Source organism: Pavona decussata, unplaced genomic scaffold, assembly GCF_977016875.1.
Source record: "Pavona decussata unplaced genomic scaffold, jaPavDecu1.1 SCAFFOLD_114, whole genome shotgun sequence".
NCBI lineage: Eukaryota > Metazoa > Cnidaria > Anthozoa > Scleractinia > Agariciidae > Pavona > Pavona decussata.
In genome coordinates this window covers 444,971-463,449 of record NW_028145528.1, presented here as the reverse complement: position 1 = coordinate 463,449, position 18,479 = coordinate 444,971, and the positions used below count along the sequence as shown (strand labels likewise).

Sequence of the window (18,479 nt, the reverse complement as noted above, 5' to 3'; positions counted from 1 at the left end):
TTATTTGGTACGCGTTAGGTACAACAGTTGGGCCAAATTCGTCGAATTCATAAGGCGCATTAAAAGCCCTGCGTCTGAACTGTCCCATCTACCGTAATCTTCTCGACCTCAAATATATAACTTCAGTGGCCTTGCTTTACACAGTAAAATCCTAATGCATGGAATGAAATTAAATAACGCGCAAAAATGAAAGAATTGCTCTATATTTACGAAGCAAAGGAGAAGCTCATTCGCTAACATTCGGCAGCTAATTGTTTTTCACAGCGTTAGAGTGCTGGGCTTATCGCTAGAGGCCTCGGGTTCACGTTCGATTCCTGATCATGGATCAGTGAGACGTCTGGGGCCCACGAGTCCCGATACAATTAGACATCTGGTCAGCCTTAAACTTGTTGAGATTTTGAGCAAGTTTATGTTCAACTTGCAATAATGGATTTTTGTTTAACTGAGAAGCTAGCATGTTCTTCACCAAGTGGTTAGGCGTATGCAATGCCTACTACAAAGAATGTCTGAATTGTTTGGGTTCGTGCAACAACAACAACAACAACAACAAAATAGAAAAAACAAAGCAAAAACAAACAAGCAAAACAAAACAAAAAATGCCCGATATATTTACCTCCCCAAGGAAGGAACGGAATTACAATGAGCAAAAACATCGTTATTTTAGGCATCATTATTCTTCAGTTTCTAGAAAACAGAAAAAAAAAACACTGTTTAAAGGTTAAACAATGGAAAAAAAATAGAAGATTTTAATTAACAGTATTCGTCCTTGTATTCCAAGAAAGTTTTATTGTTGTTCGCCACGGAAAGTGCAGGTATTTTCTTTAGACCATTTTCTATCGCCTGAATAAGATATAGGCCACAGACTGGCCATTATATAAAAAAAGTGACCATTAATTAAAAATCATAACTTCTTTTTCGGTTCTAAAAAGGAAAAGCGTATATAAAGATAATTTAATACATACTTTCTCTTTTTTTCTGTTATGAACATAAGATATGTAGCACTACAGTGCTTTTTATTCCCCCCTTAAGTAACAGAAGAACTTTCACATATTTGACTAAATTATTACTTAGATAAACGTCAGTACTAAAAATATTAAGTTACTGTCAGGGGCTCATGTTGAGAACCCAAAAATAATATATTACCCCAGCGAACACTTTATACACTTATTTACCTCAGCAAAAAATAAATACTGCAAAAATCGAAAACAGAGGGATTTTTTTTGAAATAAAATTGCGAAAAGTAGTATGTTCCTAAGACTTCAAAAGTTAAGGAAAATCGTATCCCATTATACATATAATAAAACCTTTGAAAGAGATGTGGATAAAGAATAAACGCCACCTGGATTAAGTTGAATGTCCCCAGTTTGCATACACCTTTTTTTTTTTTGCTCTCTCTTCTTTATTTAAACGCAAAAGAGGATATCAATAGAATTTAAACACTCCGTGGACTTACAAAAGGAGAAGTACGTACAAAGTGACCAATATTCGAGCTAGTTGACACATGTGCCCCTATAAGTAGAAGGATTCCTTTCTTCGGCTGACACAAAATAAAGTTTCTTACTTACTTAAATCAACTGTGAAAACAAGGTAAGGAAAACCAAATTGATCATATCAGTAGTTCAGTAAACAAAATCAAACTGAAACTAATGGAAAGACAACATTTACCGGTCGAAGGCACATTTTCCAATGTACGTATATGTCCGTTTTTGTCCTTAGTGCTAGAGGTACATCGTTCATTTGTCCCCTTACACATTCGCATTTGCCGCAATTATCACCAATGTTATCACTCACAACTTGCTCCCGTCTGGCCTCTGGAGGTCCTAGGTTTGATTCCCGCCGAGGTCAAAACATTTTTCTTTGTCTCGTGCGGTCTGCTATTTCCTTACTAGGACTAAAGCTCAGTAGGAATTTCATGGTACACTACAGAGTTAATTCTCTGATCGGTCATCGGTAACAAAATAGATCAGTACAGACTTGCAATACACTTTCGGTCCCTTTCTGTGACCGTCTTCAGTTGAAAACCAATTAATTTCAAATTTTCTCTGAATTTAACCTTGAAAATTTAATTATAAGGCAAGGTCAGGCCTTAGGGGTCAGTTCTTTACACAAATAACTCGGTTTATACTTATGAGTGTGCACGATTGATTCATTCAGAATATCACTAAAATTTTACCCGGCCTTCGAACTCCTGTTTGCTGATAGACGCACGATAGATGACATTGAAAAAAAACCTGAATAAAACAGTATGTATCACGACGAAACTTGGCAGAAAACGGATATTTTCTACCAGATGGACACGGGTGATGAATAACCTTTGTTAATTTCTTCTAGAGCGAATTAAAATCTTGAGATAATTTATTTAAGATCTGCTCTCCTATTCATCACTGCTGTTTTCAGGGAGACGTTTCTCCAGCAATCTCCAACAAATGTGTTCAGGGAACAAGAGAAAACTTTCACGAAGTGAAAAGTTTCTCTCTCTCATTCTGTTTGGTGGGTTTGTGGACGTTTTGGTCTCCTCTCTTTCTACTTTGAAACTTTGAAGATAACGTTTGCGTAAAGTGGAAATTGTTGTCACAGAGAACTGTAATTGGTGGAAAAACCATATCTCTTCGTTTTTCTTTCTTTTTTTTCGGGGGGGGGGGTACTTGTAACTCTAGCAAGTCAGATTCGATTTTACTTGTTTAGGCATTTATTCAAAGCACCTTCCTCGATTCCCAAAAGTTCCTTTATTCTGTTCAATCTAAGCACGATATTGAGCAAAGAACGTTTTTTTTTCGTCATATGAATGAACCAATGACCTTCGCTCGGCTATCGTGCTATATTTTAAGGGGTATATTTTGCATCGTTCAATTTTTGCCGTATTTATGTAACTCTCTTTGAATAAACAGATACGTTTCGTTTTCGAATCATACACTGGCCATTGTTTGTTTATTCAAATGACGAGAAAGTCTTATCAATTAAACAAATATAAAAAATAAAAAAAAAATGGAAAAATAAGTTTTAATCTATCGTGTTAGAAAGTGAAAGAAAAAAAGTGATAGAAAGCCCTCCTGCATTCCTGACGATGATTCTACGAGCGATATCGTTTTTCATGAAAAGATATTTGCTTGAAGATTCCTGATTTTTAGAACTGAGAAAGTGTGCAAGACATGTCACTATATGGTTACAAACGCCTTCAAAAATTACGTCTCAAAAGTAAGAACTGGGATCAACAACAGCTCCAGATCCGTCGATTTTGTTTCAGCTATTATTTTACGCTTCACTGGCTTTCATTGTTTTTCACACTCTGGGGAATTAACTAATCACGTGATCACAGTCTAGCTGAACACCCTTATATAAAGAACATTTCAACTGTGTCGAAAAACAAAATTCGCATTTGTTTTGATCTTGCTTCTATTTTTAGTCAATTAGAAGTAAAACTAAAATCAAACGTGACTTGCTCGAATGAGTTTTCCCGCGCCTTACGTCATTTTCTTTATTTGCTTCGAGTTCTGATTGGTTCATAATTGTATTGTTTTCGATAACATGACCATGTATATGCTACGATATCTGATTGTTTGCGTCTATTGTGATTGGCCTGAGTTATTACTTTGGTTCTAAATTGATATCCGCCCTGAAGCTCGAATATGTTTCCAAGACAAAGTCCATAAACAGCTACAAAAATTCCGATTAAGTAAGCTATCGATTGGCATCATCAAATAGCGCTGCTTTTTCATATTTTCCAAAACAAAATTATGGGTTTTTTCGCACAAAAATTTTAGCACGGAGGTGGAAATTAAAGAGTGAAAAAATCCGTGGAAACTAAAAAATACAGACTTATTAGTGTCCTTTAGTTTTGTTTGCAAAATATATGATATGGTTCACCTTCACAAAATTTTTTTTCTTCCTAAAGTCAAGTTAAATTGCTGGTGGTTGTATTTAAAATAATGAAACACTTGCTGTGGCTGGTTTTTTCTATTTTGAAATTATCTGGCTACCCGCTTGACACAGCGCCATCCAAAAACAGTTATCCATAAATTATAAGCTGTACCAACGAATGGCAGAATTTTCAATTAGTTACTGGGTAAACGAAACAAAAAGATACCAAGCGATTTGAATTGAAAATGGCTTCCCAATCAACTGAGCTTTTGATCTCATCCTTCCTCGATGAAAAGTCACATTTATATCTCAGTTAATTCGGGATGAAGTCTTCCAGGACACAGAGAAACTGTGATTATTGTTTGTCATACGCGCAATATGTCTATTGAAAGATGAAGTAAAACTATCATTGATTCTTCGGTGGAGAGAGAGACACAGGAACTTTACTGGAAGCGCGGATATCTGTATAGCGTCAGTTCGACTTAGACGGGCCTTCTACCTTCAAAAACACACCTACGTTTTTTGAAATCTAAATTGATCAACGATTTACTTTGGTTAGAGAATGCTATGAGACTCGCTTTGGTTTGCCTGGTGCTTCTGTCCCTAAAAGTTCGCTGGGTGACGGCTGGTAAGTCAATGAAACAACTGTATCCACCATAAGATTGCTCTTTAACCTTGTCTTCAGGACATGGAGTAGCGAAGGTGAAAATGAAATCCTTGTCACAGATTGTTTTTGCAGGAAAATGCCGTGAAAAAATTGTCATCAAAGCAACTTACAAACAGGTGGCAAAGAGTCAGCAAATTTAGAAATTAAATAAAAAATATTTAAAGAGGGTACGAGGGGAAAAGACGAATCTTTCTTTTACGGTTTATTTCATTTCATAATTAGTTGGCTTTAGTTCATGAGAAAGTCTGCCCCGAAAGCTTTAATTGAAATCAGCTACGGACGTAACTATTACGTAGCAATAAAAAGCTGAAGACGAACTTGTACAGCGTCCTAATATGCGGCCCTCGGCCTGGCAAGTGTAAATAGCCAACTGAATGATAATTACTTCTATATTTGAATTGATAACAATTTTGAATTTGGCCTGTGAGGCAACAAGTGTTTGAATTGTTCACTTTGTGTTCATAATCATTAAACCCGCCTGACTGTTAAACACATCGACACATAAGAGCATTTTAAGGGTGTTTAAATAAGGTCTTTGATCGTGGAGAGATAATTTAAAGGGACAGTGCCACGGACATTTTGCTGTATTTTTGTCAAATCTATTCAAATATGTTACAAAGAACCATTTCTTAACATAAAATTACTCTTAAAGCACTGAGTGGAAAATATTAAGTGATTTCTCTGAGGAAGAACAGAATAAAATACATGTTTAGCGATTTCTCTTAAATAAACAGGAAAACCTTGAAAAATTGGCCAATTTTTTCAAGTTGCAGTCCATTCTATCTTAAACATCTAATTGATACTTGTTTTATGCACTAATAGAGTAATATTTATCAAAACTGAACCACTACTTTAACGTTTTCGTTGTACAAATATGTTTTGGCAATTCAAAGCGAGACTAAAAATTGCTGAAATTACGCCCTTAAGTAAAATCCAAACACGACTATTGTTCAAGAGTACTTATAATTAAGTTAAAAAACTTCTTTGTTAAGATGGTAATAACAGTTGTTTCAATCATTTACTTATGCAATATTACATTTTTGCACGCAGCTAGAAATTATGTTCTCATTTTACCCAGGATAAACTGGTAATGGACAAAAGAGAGCGTTTGTGACTTGATAACAAACACATTTTCTTGTATATGGGATGCAGAGTTTGCATTCGAAGCTCATGATACAAACAGTCCTGGGAACACACGAACTTGACTGATTCAAGCGTCCTAAACTGTGTTCATTTCTAGCACGTGATGTTTATCAACCATTTGATTGGTTAATATGCTTATGAATTATTAATGAGTTTTGAAAGTTCCACTAACATGATATGATGATATATGATATGATATGATATGATATATGATGGCCGAGAAGCGAAGCTTTGAGAGCAACTGTGAATTTTTGAGGACAATCTTTAAGCATCAATGTATTATTTTCCGATATACCACCAAACTGGAAAGGGATCCATTTTATTCTGTAACCCTCCGCGATTACATTCTGAAACACGCGCACTTCATTGTGGAAAGCCAGAAAAGTTAGTGATGGTCACGAGATGCTTGCAGGCAAACAGATGGAAGCTGACTAGTTTACTAGATTTTATTAAACTGTGACTGGATTACAACAGCTAAGATCTAAAACTGTGTCGTTCTTTCTTTGTTTTTCCTCGTCAAAAATAATCGGCGACGGTTATCAAATTGGACGACTGTTTTCGATTTTTTTCCAGGTGACGTGTTTTGCCCAATGAGAACGTGCCGATGATATAATTTGATATGATATACGATGTATGATTATCTCTTCCCAGAATGCCTAGAGCCCGCATCCAGAGTTATCAGCCGCTGGAAGAATGGAAACTACTACAAGGGCGAGATTGACTCAATAACAAACAGAGTGAATGTGCTGTTTGATAACGGCGCTCGGTTGGCTTATAACCCGCGTGACAATGTGGACATTGTGATCGATAGAATTCCTGATCATAACGAAGTGCCTTGGGGTAGCCAGATTATCGTCAATCGGCCCAGGTCTCGCGCGTTCGAGATTGGATACATACGGGACATTAAAAATGGACGATTTGTGATTCTTTATGAGAATGGTGATGAGATACTGCACACACTGGACCAAATCAGGGTGTTTAATAAGTCGCGTATATGTGGTAAGTGCATGCGACACCAAAAATTATTTCATGTTGTCGAGGATACAGCTGTTTCGACAAAGGTTGTACAAACAAAACGAAAGGTGGTCTGGGAAATACCCGATAAATTTCAATAAAAGCTCAGAATCCATAATGCCTCGACCGTACAGCGAAGATTTGAGACGGCGGGCAATATGGATTCTAAGCTTTTATTGAAATTTATTGGGTATTTTCCAGACTACCTTTCGCATTGTCGCGTACGCTTTTACGCTTTTTTTGGACAACCCTTGTCGAAACAGCTGTATACTACCGAGTCCAGTTGCAAACACAGTAATAAATTCACCTGGATTACAAACAAAGAGATTGTTAAATCCACACATTTGGTCACCTTAGGAATAACATCAGTAAGCAATTGTAACATCACGCTTTTTTCGAAAGAGTTGCATTTGGAGTTTAAGACCTACGCGTTATTTTGTCTAGAACTGAAACTTTCTGAAAGTGAATATATGATCACTCACTTATTCATTACTGAAACTTTCTGAAACTGAATATATGATCATTCACTTATTCATTACTGAAACTTTCTGTTTTCTGAAAAAAGAGAAGTAAGCAAATGCTCATGTGTAGTTTTTGCGCCCGATAACCCATGGTTTGTACTTTTGAACTTTTGGAATGATGACTCAGTCTACATGTTTAAATATTTCTGTTCTTCCTTTGTTGTTGCATCCCGCTATATGCCATGGTGTCAGAAGTTAGACCCCAATAGCCTGCATGAAACCAGTAAATATGGAATCTGGCTCCACTCTTTTGCAAAATGGTCCCTGTTTGCACTAACCGCACTGCAGCTAAAACTGCGGGCATGTATTCGTACTTTTTCACATCAAAGCGACGATGTGAACGGTGAAGTGCTCAAGCTGCTGTTGGAGTCTTGGTAGAATGAGTGTATACTTTATTGCTTGCAGATGAGCCCGCATACCTGGGCTGTTTCCGTGATGTCCTTCCCAGACATCTCCAGGTGTACATCCCCACCCACCCAGCTACCATTGGCGCATGCGTGGACACATGCAAGTCACAGGGTTACAGTATTGGAGCGTTACGTAATTCTGATCTGTGCTTCTGTGGAAATTCGTACAGTAAATCTAATCAAGTTGAAGAGAAAGAGTGCGATATGCCTTGCTATGACAACTCGTATGAATTCTGCGGTGGATTTATGACCTTCTCGCAGTATTGGACAGGTAAGAGTCCACATTGTTCACATAGCAGCAATTTTTCTTAACTCATTGGCACTTAGGTCTAACGTTACGCTTTCCATGGTCTACATAAAATGAATACATCGTTTTAAAGCAGTTTTCAATTAGTTTAGTTAATTTTAACCCCAAACGGAAGTAATCACTCAGGTCAAAAACAGCAGCAAAAACGACATAGTGAATGAATCACAATTCCAAAACAAATACATGCAACAGACGCTAAACGCGAAAAACGCGTCCGACGATGGTACAGTTAGTTTTCGTTGTACTTCTGATTGGTTGAGAAACTGAGTGTTTTTAGTCGTAAGGCCTTGAAACCTTAACCAAAGCAACGACTGTTAACTGCTCAGTCTGTGAGCCTAATTTTAAGGCCTATAGTAACCCAGGCTTTTAAAAATGTCTACACCACTTACCAAAATGGGAAGACTTCGTCACAGACCGTTGTTTTCTCTTTCAGTGACAAGCATTTCTTTCATTTCTATCTTACAGGAATTGTGGATGCTGCTTTTGGAGCTACACCTACACTCGGTAAGAACTCGAGTAAAAGAAGGAATCTTGGCTCTCATAAATTAAACGTAAAATAAATATATAATGAATAGAACAACTAAATGCCAAGATCCCAAGACCTTAAGATCTCCAACGATCGATTGAACGCTTGGATAAGGGATCAATAAGGGAGACTTCATGATGCGTACATGCAGGGACATTTCAACATGGGTCTTATGCAGGGTTGGGCCACCGCTGACCACATGACATCACAAAGTGGCAGGCGGCGATTCAGAGCGCTCGAGTCGAGTGCTGACGATCATTCGGTTATTACAAATGCAACGATCATTAGTGATAATATGGAAAGCAGCCTTAAATTATTAAGCTAGTTTACAGGCAGTGCAGACAAATAACGAAACATAATGTTGGAAAAAGAACATAAACGTGTCAAAAATCAAACTGGCAAGACGCCAAGAAGCTGGCCGGCTGGTTATTAGCATAGTATGAACACGGGTGAACACGGGACTGCCGTTTTGATGTAAAACTCAAATATTTTTCTTATCATTCAAGATTCATTAGACTTACAACATCAGCAAATTTTACTTTTTATCCTTGGTTATATTTTTTTTAATCTTTTTTCTTTCCTTTCAAAACAGGACTGCAGAAACACTTTATCCCTTCAAACCATCCGATTCCATGGGAACTTCTTATGCACGGTATCCCATTTGAGTGTTTTGCTTCGTTGATTGTTTCCTCAGTTAACTGTAAAACGATTGGGCTCTAAGGATTGGTCCTGCCTTCCTCTAGGGACTAATCCAAAATTACTAATAGCGAACTGAAACGTATGAGTGTTCCTGTGTTTCCACGATACAGAATTTGAATATGGTAAACACAGATCAATTTTTAGCGTTGCTAATTTTGAAAGGATATATCTGATACTCATGAGAATTCAATGTATTCTTCATTCTTAGCCCGATCAAAACGGCCATTACAGCACACACCAGGAGCAGCTCGCAGCAGGGCCTGGTATCAAAATTATCCCTGGAAAGGTGAGATTCCGAGTTATACAAATAGCTAAAGTTAGTCAATTATGGTCTTAAAGGGTAACAGTATGACGTTACTGAACATGACTAAAACAAAGTAAGGATTCATATACGAGGTGAATGATTCCGCGGGGAAAGCCGTCTGCAAGGCCTGTAGTCTTAAAACAATCATTAAAACAACACAACCTCGTTCCCAGGTCCTCTCTCTTCCTCCCTCGAGAGATGGAGGAAGAGAGGGGACCCTGGGAATGAGGTTAACAAGAACATTGAGAGACAATTCCAACAAACTTGTTCAGTTCGGTCCAAGGATTTAAACTTTATTGACCCAAAATAAATGGAATGTTAGTTCACTAAGCCACCGTAAAAACAGCTGTTTGGTATAACGACCTGTGGTTTATACGTTCAAATACGTTTGTAAAGAGGGGTACAGATGGTTTTCCTACTGTTCTTTTAATCAGGAAATAACGTTGCATCACTCAGACCACAACCATCAAGCGGAGTAAAACGATATCCACCAGTATACCAACGTAAGTCACGGAATATACTTATAAGGGCAGTCTGATCATATTTCCATTTTCCATCATAAAAAGAGAGAAAAATTTAAAATAGCTATAAATGAAGCTGGGTAAAAGGCGGAGTCGAGGAAAGGATTGGCTTTCCTGTCATCCGGGACTTCATTTCGTAGGTATGAAAGCGAGGCGCGAGTCCTTTTCGTTCGTTTTCTGAGCAAGTCAAGATATATGTTCCTTCCCAAATCTTCTCTGTTCTGTCTTGTCATTGGATGACAGGTATGCCGTCTCCTTTGCTGGAAAGGCCACGCCTGTTGTCAAAATATATCCCAAATGAATATTTCACAATTTTGTGTCCCAACAAACAGAGCTCAACCAAAGCAATACCTGACTTTGCCAATAGTCATGGGGTTTAGAGCTAGGAATAGGAAGCATGAAAGAGGGATGGGCATAGGGACATAAACACCGGGTTTGAGCGCTACCAACAGTAGTCTGAGAACTATTAGACTCCGAGCAGTTGTACTTTTTTTCTCAGATCCCGCGCGCAAAGCGACGGTAAATTATGCAAATTAGAAAAGCAAACGAGGAGGGATTGGGGAGAGGGAGGAAAAAGTGGACAGAAATAAGGAGAAGAAAGAGACTGCTTGCATGTCCATCTATTGTTAATTATGTTCAGATTTAAATTTCAATCACCTTCAAACGTCAACTTTTCACTGTTTCCCTCAAATCAATTTCTTATGGCGGCTCAGTTCTGCATCATTTCTTCAGGTAAACCACTCTACTCACCAGCTGCATATCGGCGTTATCAACAGTATTATGGAGCAAAACCCTGTGAGTACACTTTCAACATGCCATTACATTACTGCATACTCGGTTTTATGATAACAAATGCTAACCAATGCTCCTTTTATTTCCTATAGACCTCTTAAACTACAATGGACGCCAACTGCCACAGACCATTTCAAGATATAATTACCAAACAGCAGGTCAGTTCAAATTTCGTAGTTTAATCCAAGTTGATTTTGCCAATAATGTCATCTTTACCTTACATTACCTTCAAACGTGGGCACCCGTCGACCACAATCCAACGATACATCTAGAACTTTTTCACGCTTTCTGGCGCTGATTATGAAATCTCATCAGGAAAAATACAGAAATCAACTAAATTAAGTACGTCGGCCGAAAATAAGAAGTAGCGCTTCTAAATTCTTCATTTACGGGCGCACTGTTCAGTTTTTACCAGTCACTATTCATATTTCGAATGTCGTTTTTCATTTCCACGATCGTTTTCGGTTTTTTTAAAAGAGATATTTTGTTTGCTACTGAACACAAGTCGTTTGCTGAAGTTTTAAGCAACAGAAAATTTTTCAAAGGGCGATTAACGCTAATCAACGGTTAAAAGTTAACCGAGGTTCTTATCTTGCTGGTTAAAAAGTGTTTCAAAAACTAATTCCAAGTTAATGGGAAAGAAAAGTCTAAGTCAAGACTGAGGGACAAAAAAATCTTTTGGAAGATCCCTATCTCCGAATTTATGAACCTATGTTTCCGTTCCTCAAGACCTAGCTGGCCTTACTTTTTTTGTCCCTTAGAAAACAAAGGAAATTCATTTTCCAACTTGACTAAAGGTTTAGAACCCCGTACATGCAGAAAACCAAAGAATCGAAAACGCTGGTTTGTATTCACAATTAAGTCTGGGTGCCCTGGTTTAATGCTATTAGGCCATTTCCGAGTTCCTTTGAACCTCATTATGAAAGAGACTGATTGCAAAGTTTTGTTATGAAAGTTAGTTTTCATTCATATGCAAGCAAAACTAATTTTCATATGAAAAGCTTTGTACTTGGCCTCGCTTTCAAAATGAGGTTCTCAGCAACTCAGAAATGGCCTAGTCAGTTATCACCCCTATCAATCATAGCAAGTCATACATTTGCATGCTGAGAAAGCGAGATGTCATTCGTAACTATTTTTCAATCTTCTTCATTGTTCCCTCAGCTCCAAATTCCCAGGCTTACCGTTGGCCTTACAATTACAACTACAACAACTACAAATATAGAAACTATAACCTTCAAAACAGCTTCACAAACACGCCTTACAATGGTAAGTAAAGAACACCTCTTGTTCACCCTAATTTGAGATATTAATGCTATCACAAAGCATCCATCAAATGGTTCCCACAAAAGTCCGTGTTCCAGTCCCAAGAATGTTTCGAACAAGACTCAAAATTAGTGCGTCGAGGATGGCAGCCTGTGACCAAGTTCTCTTTTGGGGTGGTGTAGGTGGTCGTAGGTTTTCACTGGTGTAAGAGAGAATCTTGGCTTTCAAGTGTCGTTGACAGAGAGCCAAAGCAATCGCACAATTTTGTTTTCAGCGCTTAATTGAAAACCATTCCAATTGCTTGAATGTCATTCATCAGTTCTTGCCCGTTTTCACTTCCCTGTGAACCGATATAACAAATTTTTACAGCTCATTTTATCTTTTAGGTTATCGAAGTGCTTATCAGAGGAGACCTGCCCCAAAACCCTCACCCCTGGAAGGAGCCAAGTTAATGAGTAAGATAGTAACATTTCCTTGGCAATATAAAACAGAAAATAGAAAAAAATCAAATAGGAGTGATGGATGAGTAGATTGTCACATTGTGACAACAGATTGGTGTAATTGAACAGATCCGGTCTCGATAAAGTGAACGTTCTCTAGCCATGGAGCGGGGGCGATAACGACTTTGACTAGCCTTGAGCAGTCTTTACACAGCATTGCAAACTGCACCATTCACGGCTTTCATGTGAGCCGATAAATTTTATGATTCAATATCTTGAGAAGTCGCCTATTCTAGGAACACAGTGGTGCACAAACACCTCCCTCCCCCCACCCACCCCCGCTTGACTATAACGCTACTTGCTACCAGGCTGAATGGCAAGTAATTATAGTTCACCACTAGATTTTCACCAATTCTGATTGGTTTAAATTGGTCACGTGAGGCGATAGTGTTCATCCGCGGAGACACCATCACTGCAGTGTCCACCGGGCGAAAATGCCCGGATGGATAATACTCGTCCGCGAAAAAACCTCCCATTTATTCCTACAATTAATTAACAAACAGGTTGCCTTCGTTATACTTTTATGTGGCACGTTGTTCATTCGTCGTTTTCATTTTAACCTCAAATTGGTGAGCTGTATAAATTCGAAATGCTAGTCCCAGTGCTTTTTGTACATTTATTTAAACCACAAGGTACATTCAAAGTAACTCTTGCGCGGAAAAAAATTTAGTGGTGAACAAAAAAAAAAATAGACTGTTTCTGTCTCGAGACTATCAGTCTGATAGTTGCTAGCTGCCTCTTGGAAATTTGATGATCTTAAAACTAGTTTTTAAGAAATTTCCGCGAGGGAACTATCAGCCGATTGTACCCCGACAGAAACACTCTATTGTATCATTTTGATAAATAATGGCATGGAGAAAAGCAAATAGTACATAACTGTTAATTCCTTCGTGTTAGAGGTGTCTCGGAGTAAAGTGTTAACGAGCGACGAGAACGTATTCAGTTATATTTATCTATAAATGCATGTTAGTGAAAGTTATAAGAAATGCATGCTTTCTTTCTATCAAGGTATGTTGAAAAAAGTCAGTTCGCAACTGTTCAGGCACATCACTGGGACACCTGTAGGTACGACTGTGAAACATGGAAATTGACTTACAACGAATGACGTTTTTTCCCCGGAACAAATTATGAGTAAAACAAAAAATAAAATGAAGATGTCTCTTTAACGGGACTTTCCGAACTTTAAAGTGTTTAAGGCGAAGCTTCGCATAGCTCCAACTTTTCCTCTTCTGGCGCGGCGTGAGTCTTTTTCATTCAAAATGGCGTTTGAAAACAACTCATCGCAAAACGATTTTAAACCTCGGAAAATCCCATTAGAGAAACAATTTTATTTTTTATTTAATCAAATATGAGAGGGGAAAAGAAAAAGTATCAAATAATAAGTAGTTTCAACATTGTTTAATTGCAGGATAATCACTTCAAACAGCGTCGTTGCGGGACAAATTCATCGCTCTAAATGAGATGTTTCAGTTGAATTTTGCCGGCATGAAAACAACGAATGCGTTTTAATAGAGGAATATCATTCATTCTTGTCAAGTGAAGAAAGTCGTGCATCCCGTTGTGGAATTAAAAAGGGTCCCATACTGGCTACAGAATGTATTTTGTGTTTAGTTGACTATGCGCTTCAGAAAGCCATTTATCACTTTGATCTGACTAGAAATTCAAGGTGGTTCTCGACATTTAGTGTGCAGGGCTGAGTTGCTCGAAGCATGGTTAGCGCTAAGCATTGGTTAAGAGGTATAAAACCTATAGGTTTTCATGGTATTTAACCCGGGTTAGCGCTAACCATGCTTCGAGCAACTGGGCTCAGGATGTGTTCTAGAAATTGGCTCCTGAATGCCCAACATATTTCAACTTCTCTTACAGAACATAAGAATTAACGATATACTGATGATGTAAAATTCATACATCAATCCTTTTCTTAATTTTTCGTTTACACTCTGGCGAGATTCAAGGAGTATTTCTTTTAGTCTCGAGTGACCTTAATTTTCTACGTAAATAAAAAGGTTAATAGGCGAAAAGCACCTAATCTTAACGTCATGATGTGTTTATTGCCATAGTTATCAGCAACCCGAGATTCATGGGATGTTTTCAAGATTCCGAGGCACGTGACCTCCCAACAGAAGTGAGCGTGAGACCGCTGACAGTTGAAGGCTGCGTTTCCAAGTGCGGCCAATCAGGCTTCTCCATGGCTGGTCTCCAGTCCTCTACGCTATGCTTCTGCGGTACGACGTACAGTAGATACGGGAGGCTCAGAGATGAACATTGTACCATGCATTGTACCGGAAATTACAAAGAAATTTGCGGTGGATTTTTGATGAATTCAATATACTACACGGGTGAGACAAAATGTTTAAACAATAACCCCAATCTAAATAAAAGGGAACTACTTTTGGGTGTATGTGCTCTTTTCTTTTTTTCCTCGATTTTGTTATCATATAATCTTAGACTCATTTTGTAGTTTATTGAACCCAATAAAGTTGTAAAAAAAATCCTCAGCCATTTCTAGTTCTTAAAAATCAATACTAGGCTTAAAACAGAGGGTGTCCTCCTTTTTAGTATTTTTGCATCGACACCAACAAATTATTAGCTCATCAGTGGAACTGTTTAACCTCGTCGTTGATTCTACGGAACGTTTAACCTTATAACCTTCCGACGTAGTCACTCGCACGTTGCCCCTTTTCTTTGCACTACTAATGCAATAAACGCTCGTTTTTTCAGGCGTTGGCCAGGCCATTCCATACGAGACAAAATTCGGTAAGTTATTCACTAAATCTCGAGTATGACTGTTTGAGCAAGCATCAAAGACAATTTGCCTCTTTAAAAGAATCAACGCCACTAATCCTTTGAAAATTGTCTTGTTTCATTTTCTAGCTTATCCTCAACCAGCCTATTTGCTGGCCACATTAAAAACTGTTTGTAAAGTACCAAGACAAAAATTATAAAAATCAGGAGTTATGTCTATGTTAAACCTTCAAAATCTATTTTTAGACTACAGAACTGTGCATAGCATAGAGCGGTTGCGCGTGTGACTCATACAGGACATTTGATTAGCGAACGACCGAGAGAGAGAGACTAGGGAGCTTAAGAAACGACGACGGCAACGGCAACGACAACGCTGCAAAACAATGGGTTTGATGAACAAAAACAATCGCTCTGCACGTGCGTTTTACATTTTTGGTACATTTCTTTGCCATCCTCTGGAAAACAACAACGTGAAAATGACCACATTTAAGGTTTTGTGGAGAACGTCAACGGACGACGGTGAATTTTTCATTCTCTTTCTTAACTTGTACGCCACTCCTACCAATTTGGTTCCTAGATAGTTCGCCATTTTTGTAAAGGTTGAGTGAGTTGCAATAATCACGAAGTAGCACAAATGAAATAAAGTTATATTTTCAGGTGACGTTTTCGTTGCCGTTGCCGTTGTCGTTGCTTAAGCTCTCTACTGTCTCCGAGTCAGGGGACGGCGAACTATCACAACCAAGTCGGTTGATTTACAAGCTGCGTGGCGGCTACCCTACTACAAGAACACAGAACCGTTGATCCAATATTATTGGATATTTATTTTCTAGTGAACTGCTCCCTTATATATTTTTGTTTTTCTTACAGGTCCAAGGACCCAGAAGATCACATTTACTCAAAATAAACTACCAAGCTCTCTTGCTCTTGCAAATGTGAAACCTAAACTCAAACCAAAGCCTTTAAGTTTTAACAAGCCGTCGACGTTACACGAGGCACCTCCACACAAGACAAAGGTCAAAGCGCCTAAAATCAAAGACAAAACTGTCAAGGACAAGCCAAAGAAACCAACACACCCGAACCACGGAAATAAAGGCAGACCCATAACTATGGAAGACTATGGCAAGCTGAGAAAGATCCTTCACACGCTGGCGAGATGGCAACGACAGCCAAACGAGTTATCTCATGGCAACAGCGAACTTAAGAAGAAACCAATGCCAAGCTACAAAGAACTCAGGAAGATACTCGAAGACATGACTCCAGAAATCGTGAAAAAGATAGCCAATAAAATCATTTCTGGAGACAGAACAAGGCTAAGCGACATGAAGCCCTTGAAAGCAGTCCATAGTTTAGAAGTCAATCTGGCAGCTTCTAAGGCAACAAAGGATGCTGGGTTCAAACGGGTTAAGGTTAACAATTCAAATTATAAAAACTGGAGCAAAAAGGGTAGTAACAGTACCTCAAAAGCTACCAGCAACCATGAGGATCTTATTTTAGAAGCTGATGCTAAGTCTGTTAATTCCAGTGACAACGGTGCAGCAACAAAAGAAAAAGCTAATGAGGAAACTCCTTCCAAAAACGACAATTCTAGCAACGGAAGTCAGGTTTCCTCAACGCACGCAACACAGACAGTTCCCAAAGTACAATCTAAAGATGGTAACAGTATTTCTAAACTGCCGTCATTAATTCTAGTGGCTGATAAAGATGGAAAACACGGGTCAAAGAGCAAACCTCACAAAATACAGAATGCGAGAAAAGCGTTCGAAGAACCGGTGAAGAACGAGTCCATGTCGGAATTTCAGCCAAATAACTCAAGCTTCGTGCACTTCGTTATAACCGAAAGTAAAACCAACAAAAAAACTGAAATCCCAAGGACTAAAATTGAATCACTGAGGAACAAAACACACCTCAATGAAACGGAGAAGCCTGGGGACGACGCCCATTACCAGGAGAAAAATCGGTCCAACGTTACCAATGGGACGAAAAATAATGGCACGAGTCGCACAAACCAAACAAAATCCCAAAGAGTGATATCTTTAGGACCTGAAGAAGATGTTGACGAAGTATTCGAAACGCACGTCGCACCTATAAACAACACGTCGGTTGACAAAGATAAAAAGAAGGCCGCCAAGAATGTCGTTAAAGATTCCAAAAAGGTTACGAAGACAACAAACATTGGACATAAACGAAGACCACACAAAGTTCTCCATGTTGAAGCCAAGTGGAACGGACAAATTAATGTGAAAGCAAACTGGAAAGATGTAGATGAGACGGAACATGAAATGAAACCCAAGAAAAGTTCCTCCGTGAAGAAAACTAAAGTCAAACCCAAGAAAAAGGACACGAGGCTGAAAACAGAAGAAACCAGCGGCGAGGAAGAGGGAAGTGAAGAGTACAAATTTGACGACAGTGGTTCTAGAAACGATCTGCTTTGGAGGAAAGGCCGGCCACTGAAAGAGAAAAGCAACTAGAACAATTCATAAATGAATGTGTAATGTACATATGTAAAGAACGTCGCGGCCTTCAGTTGTGCATCGATATTGTCGCTTGCTTTTGCTATAAGCTTTCTCAAGACATCAACAATCTGAACACATTTCTTGAAGTCTCTGATTCTTCACCGCATCATGTATGTTGAACGATGTTGGTCGACGTGCATAATGATTCGAAACTACGCAGTATATGCACTACAAATGGAATGAAATTATTTTGTTTGAGCGCCAAAGTGAGGACTTCTGTCCAACAGTTTACAGTTTCCAACAGTTGCCGAGGTCAAAGAAAACTCTCTCACCTCGGCGGGCTTTGAACCCACAACCTCTGGTTTTGATCATACACTGTGCAACACCAATCCCATTTGAACGCAAAACGTAGCACAAAGTGTTTTTAAGCTTGTACAAATGTACCTTGAGAAGACGGTCGATCTCCTGGGCAAAGAGACAGACCCATATCTGATTGGTTATAATCAATACCTAAATACAGTTCCTCTACGTTGTCAGTGATAAGCATGGAATTTGTGGACTCGATAGCCAGACGTTTTTTGTAAACAAGACAGCTTGGGTCAGCGAATGACCGCTTGCTATTCATACTAAGAAACGCGCGGATTATCGAGGGGCATTGTCCTGGGCACATTGTGGAAGACGACTGGATACTGTTGTATAGTAATCTAACACAGGTTAAGTCGAAATTTTACGTTTGCAGTGCCCCCACGTTCGAGGTGA

The 18,479-nt window shown here is 38.7% G+C and overlaps 2 protein-coding genes across 6 annotated transcripts in view; one reads left to right on the top strand and one right to left on the bottom strand.

The window, feature by feature from the left end:
* Window positions 1–18,479, bottom strand: part of LOC146470004 (uncharacterized) — a 40,353-nt gene that overhangs the window by 21,665 nt on the left and 209 nt on the right. For all 5 annotated transcript variants that reach the window (XM_085122079.1, XM_085122081.1, XM_085122082.1 and 2 more), the window contains exon 2: window positions 614–684. In XM_085122079.1, coding sequence (XP_084978205.1) covers window positions 614–671 — 58 coding nt within the window. In that variant the 5' untranslated portion in view covers window positions 672–684. The remainder of the gene's footprint in view (window positions 1–613; window positions 685–18,479) is intronic.
* On the top strand, window positions 4,052–18,477 carry LOC146470005 (uncharacterized). Its single transcript, XM_085122092.1, has 15 exons — window positions 4,052–4,486; window positions 6,320–6,667; window positions 7,609–7,881; window positions 8,383–8,421; window positions 9,036–9,095; window positions 9,351–9,428; window positions 9,881–9,949; window positions 10,700–10,762; window positions 10,852–10,917; window positions 11,921–12,025; window positions 12,409–12,477; window positions 13,531–13,587; window positions 14,583–14,861; window positions 15,244–15,279; window positions 16,135–18,477. Exons 1-15 carry the CDS (start codon window positions 4,426–4,428, stop codon window positions 17,733–17,735), a joined length of 3,204 nt encoding a protein of 1,067 aa, XP_084978218.1. The 5' UTR covers window positions 4,052–4,425; the 3' UTR covers window positions 17,736–18,477.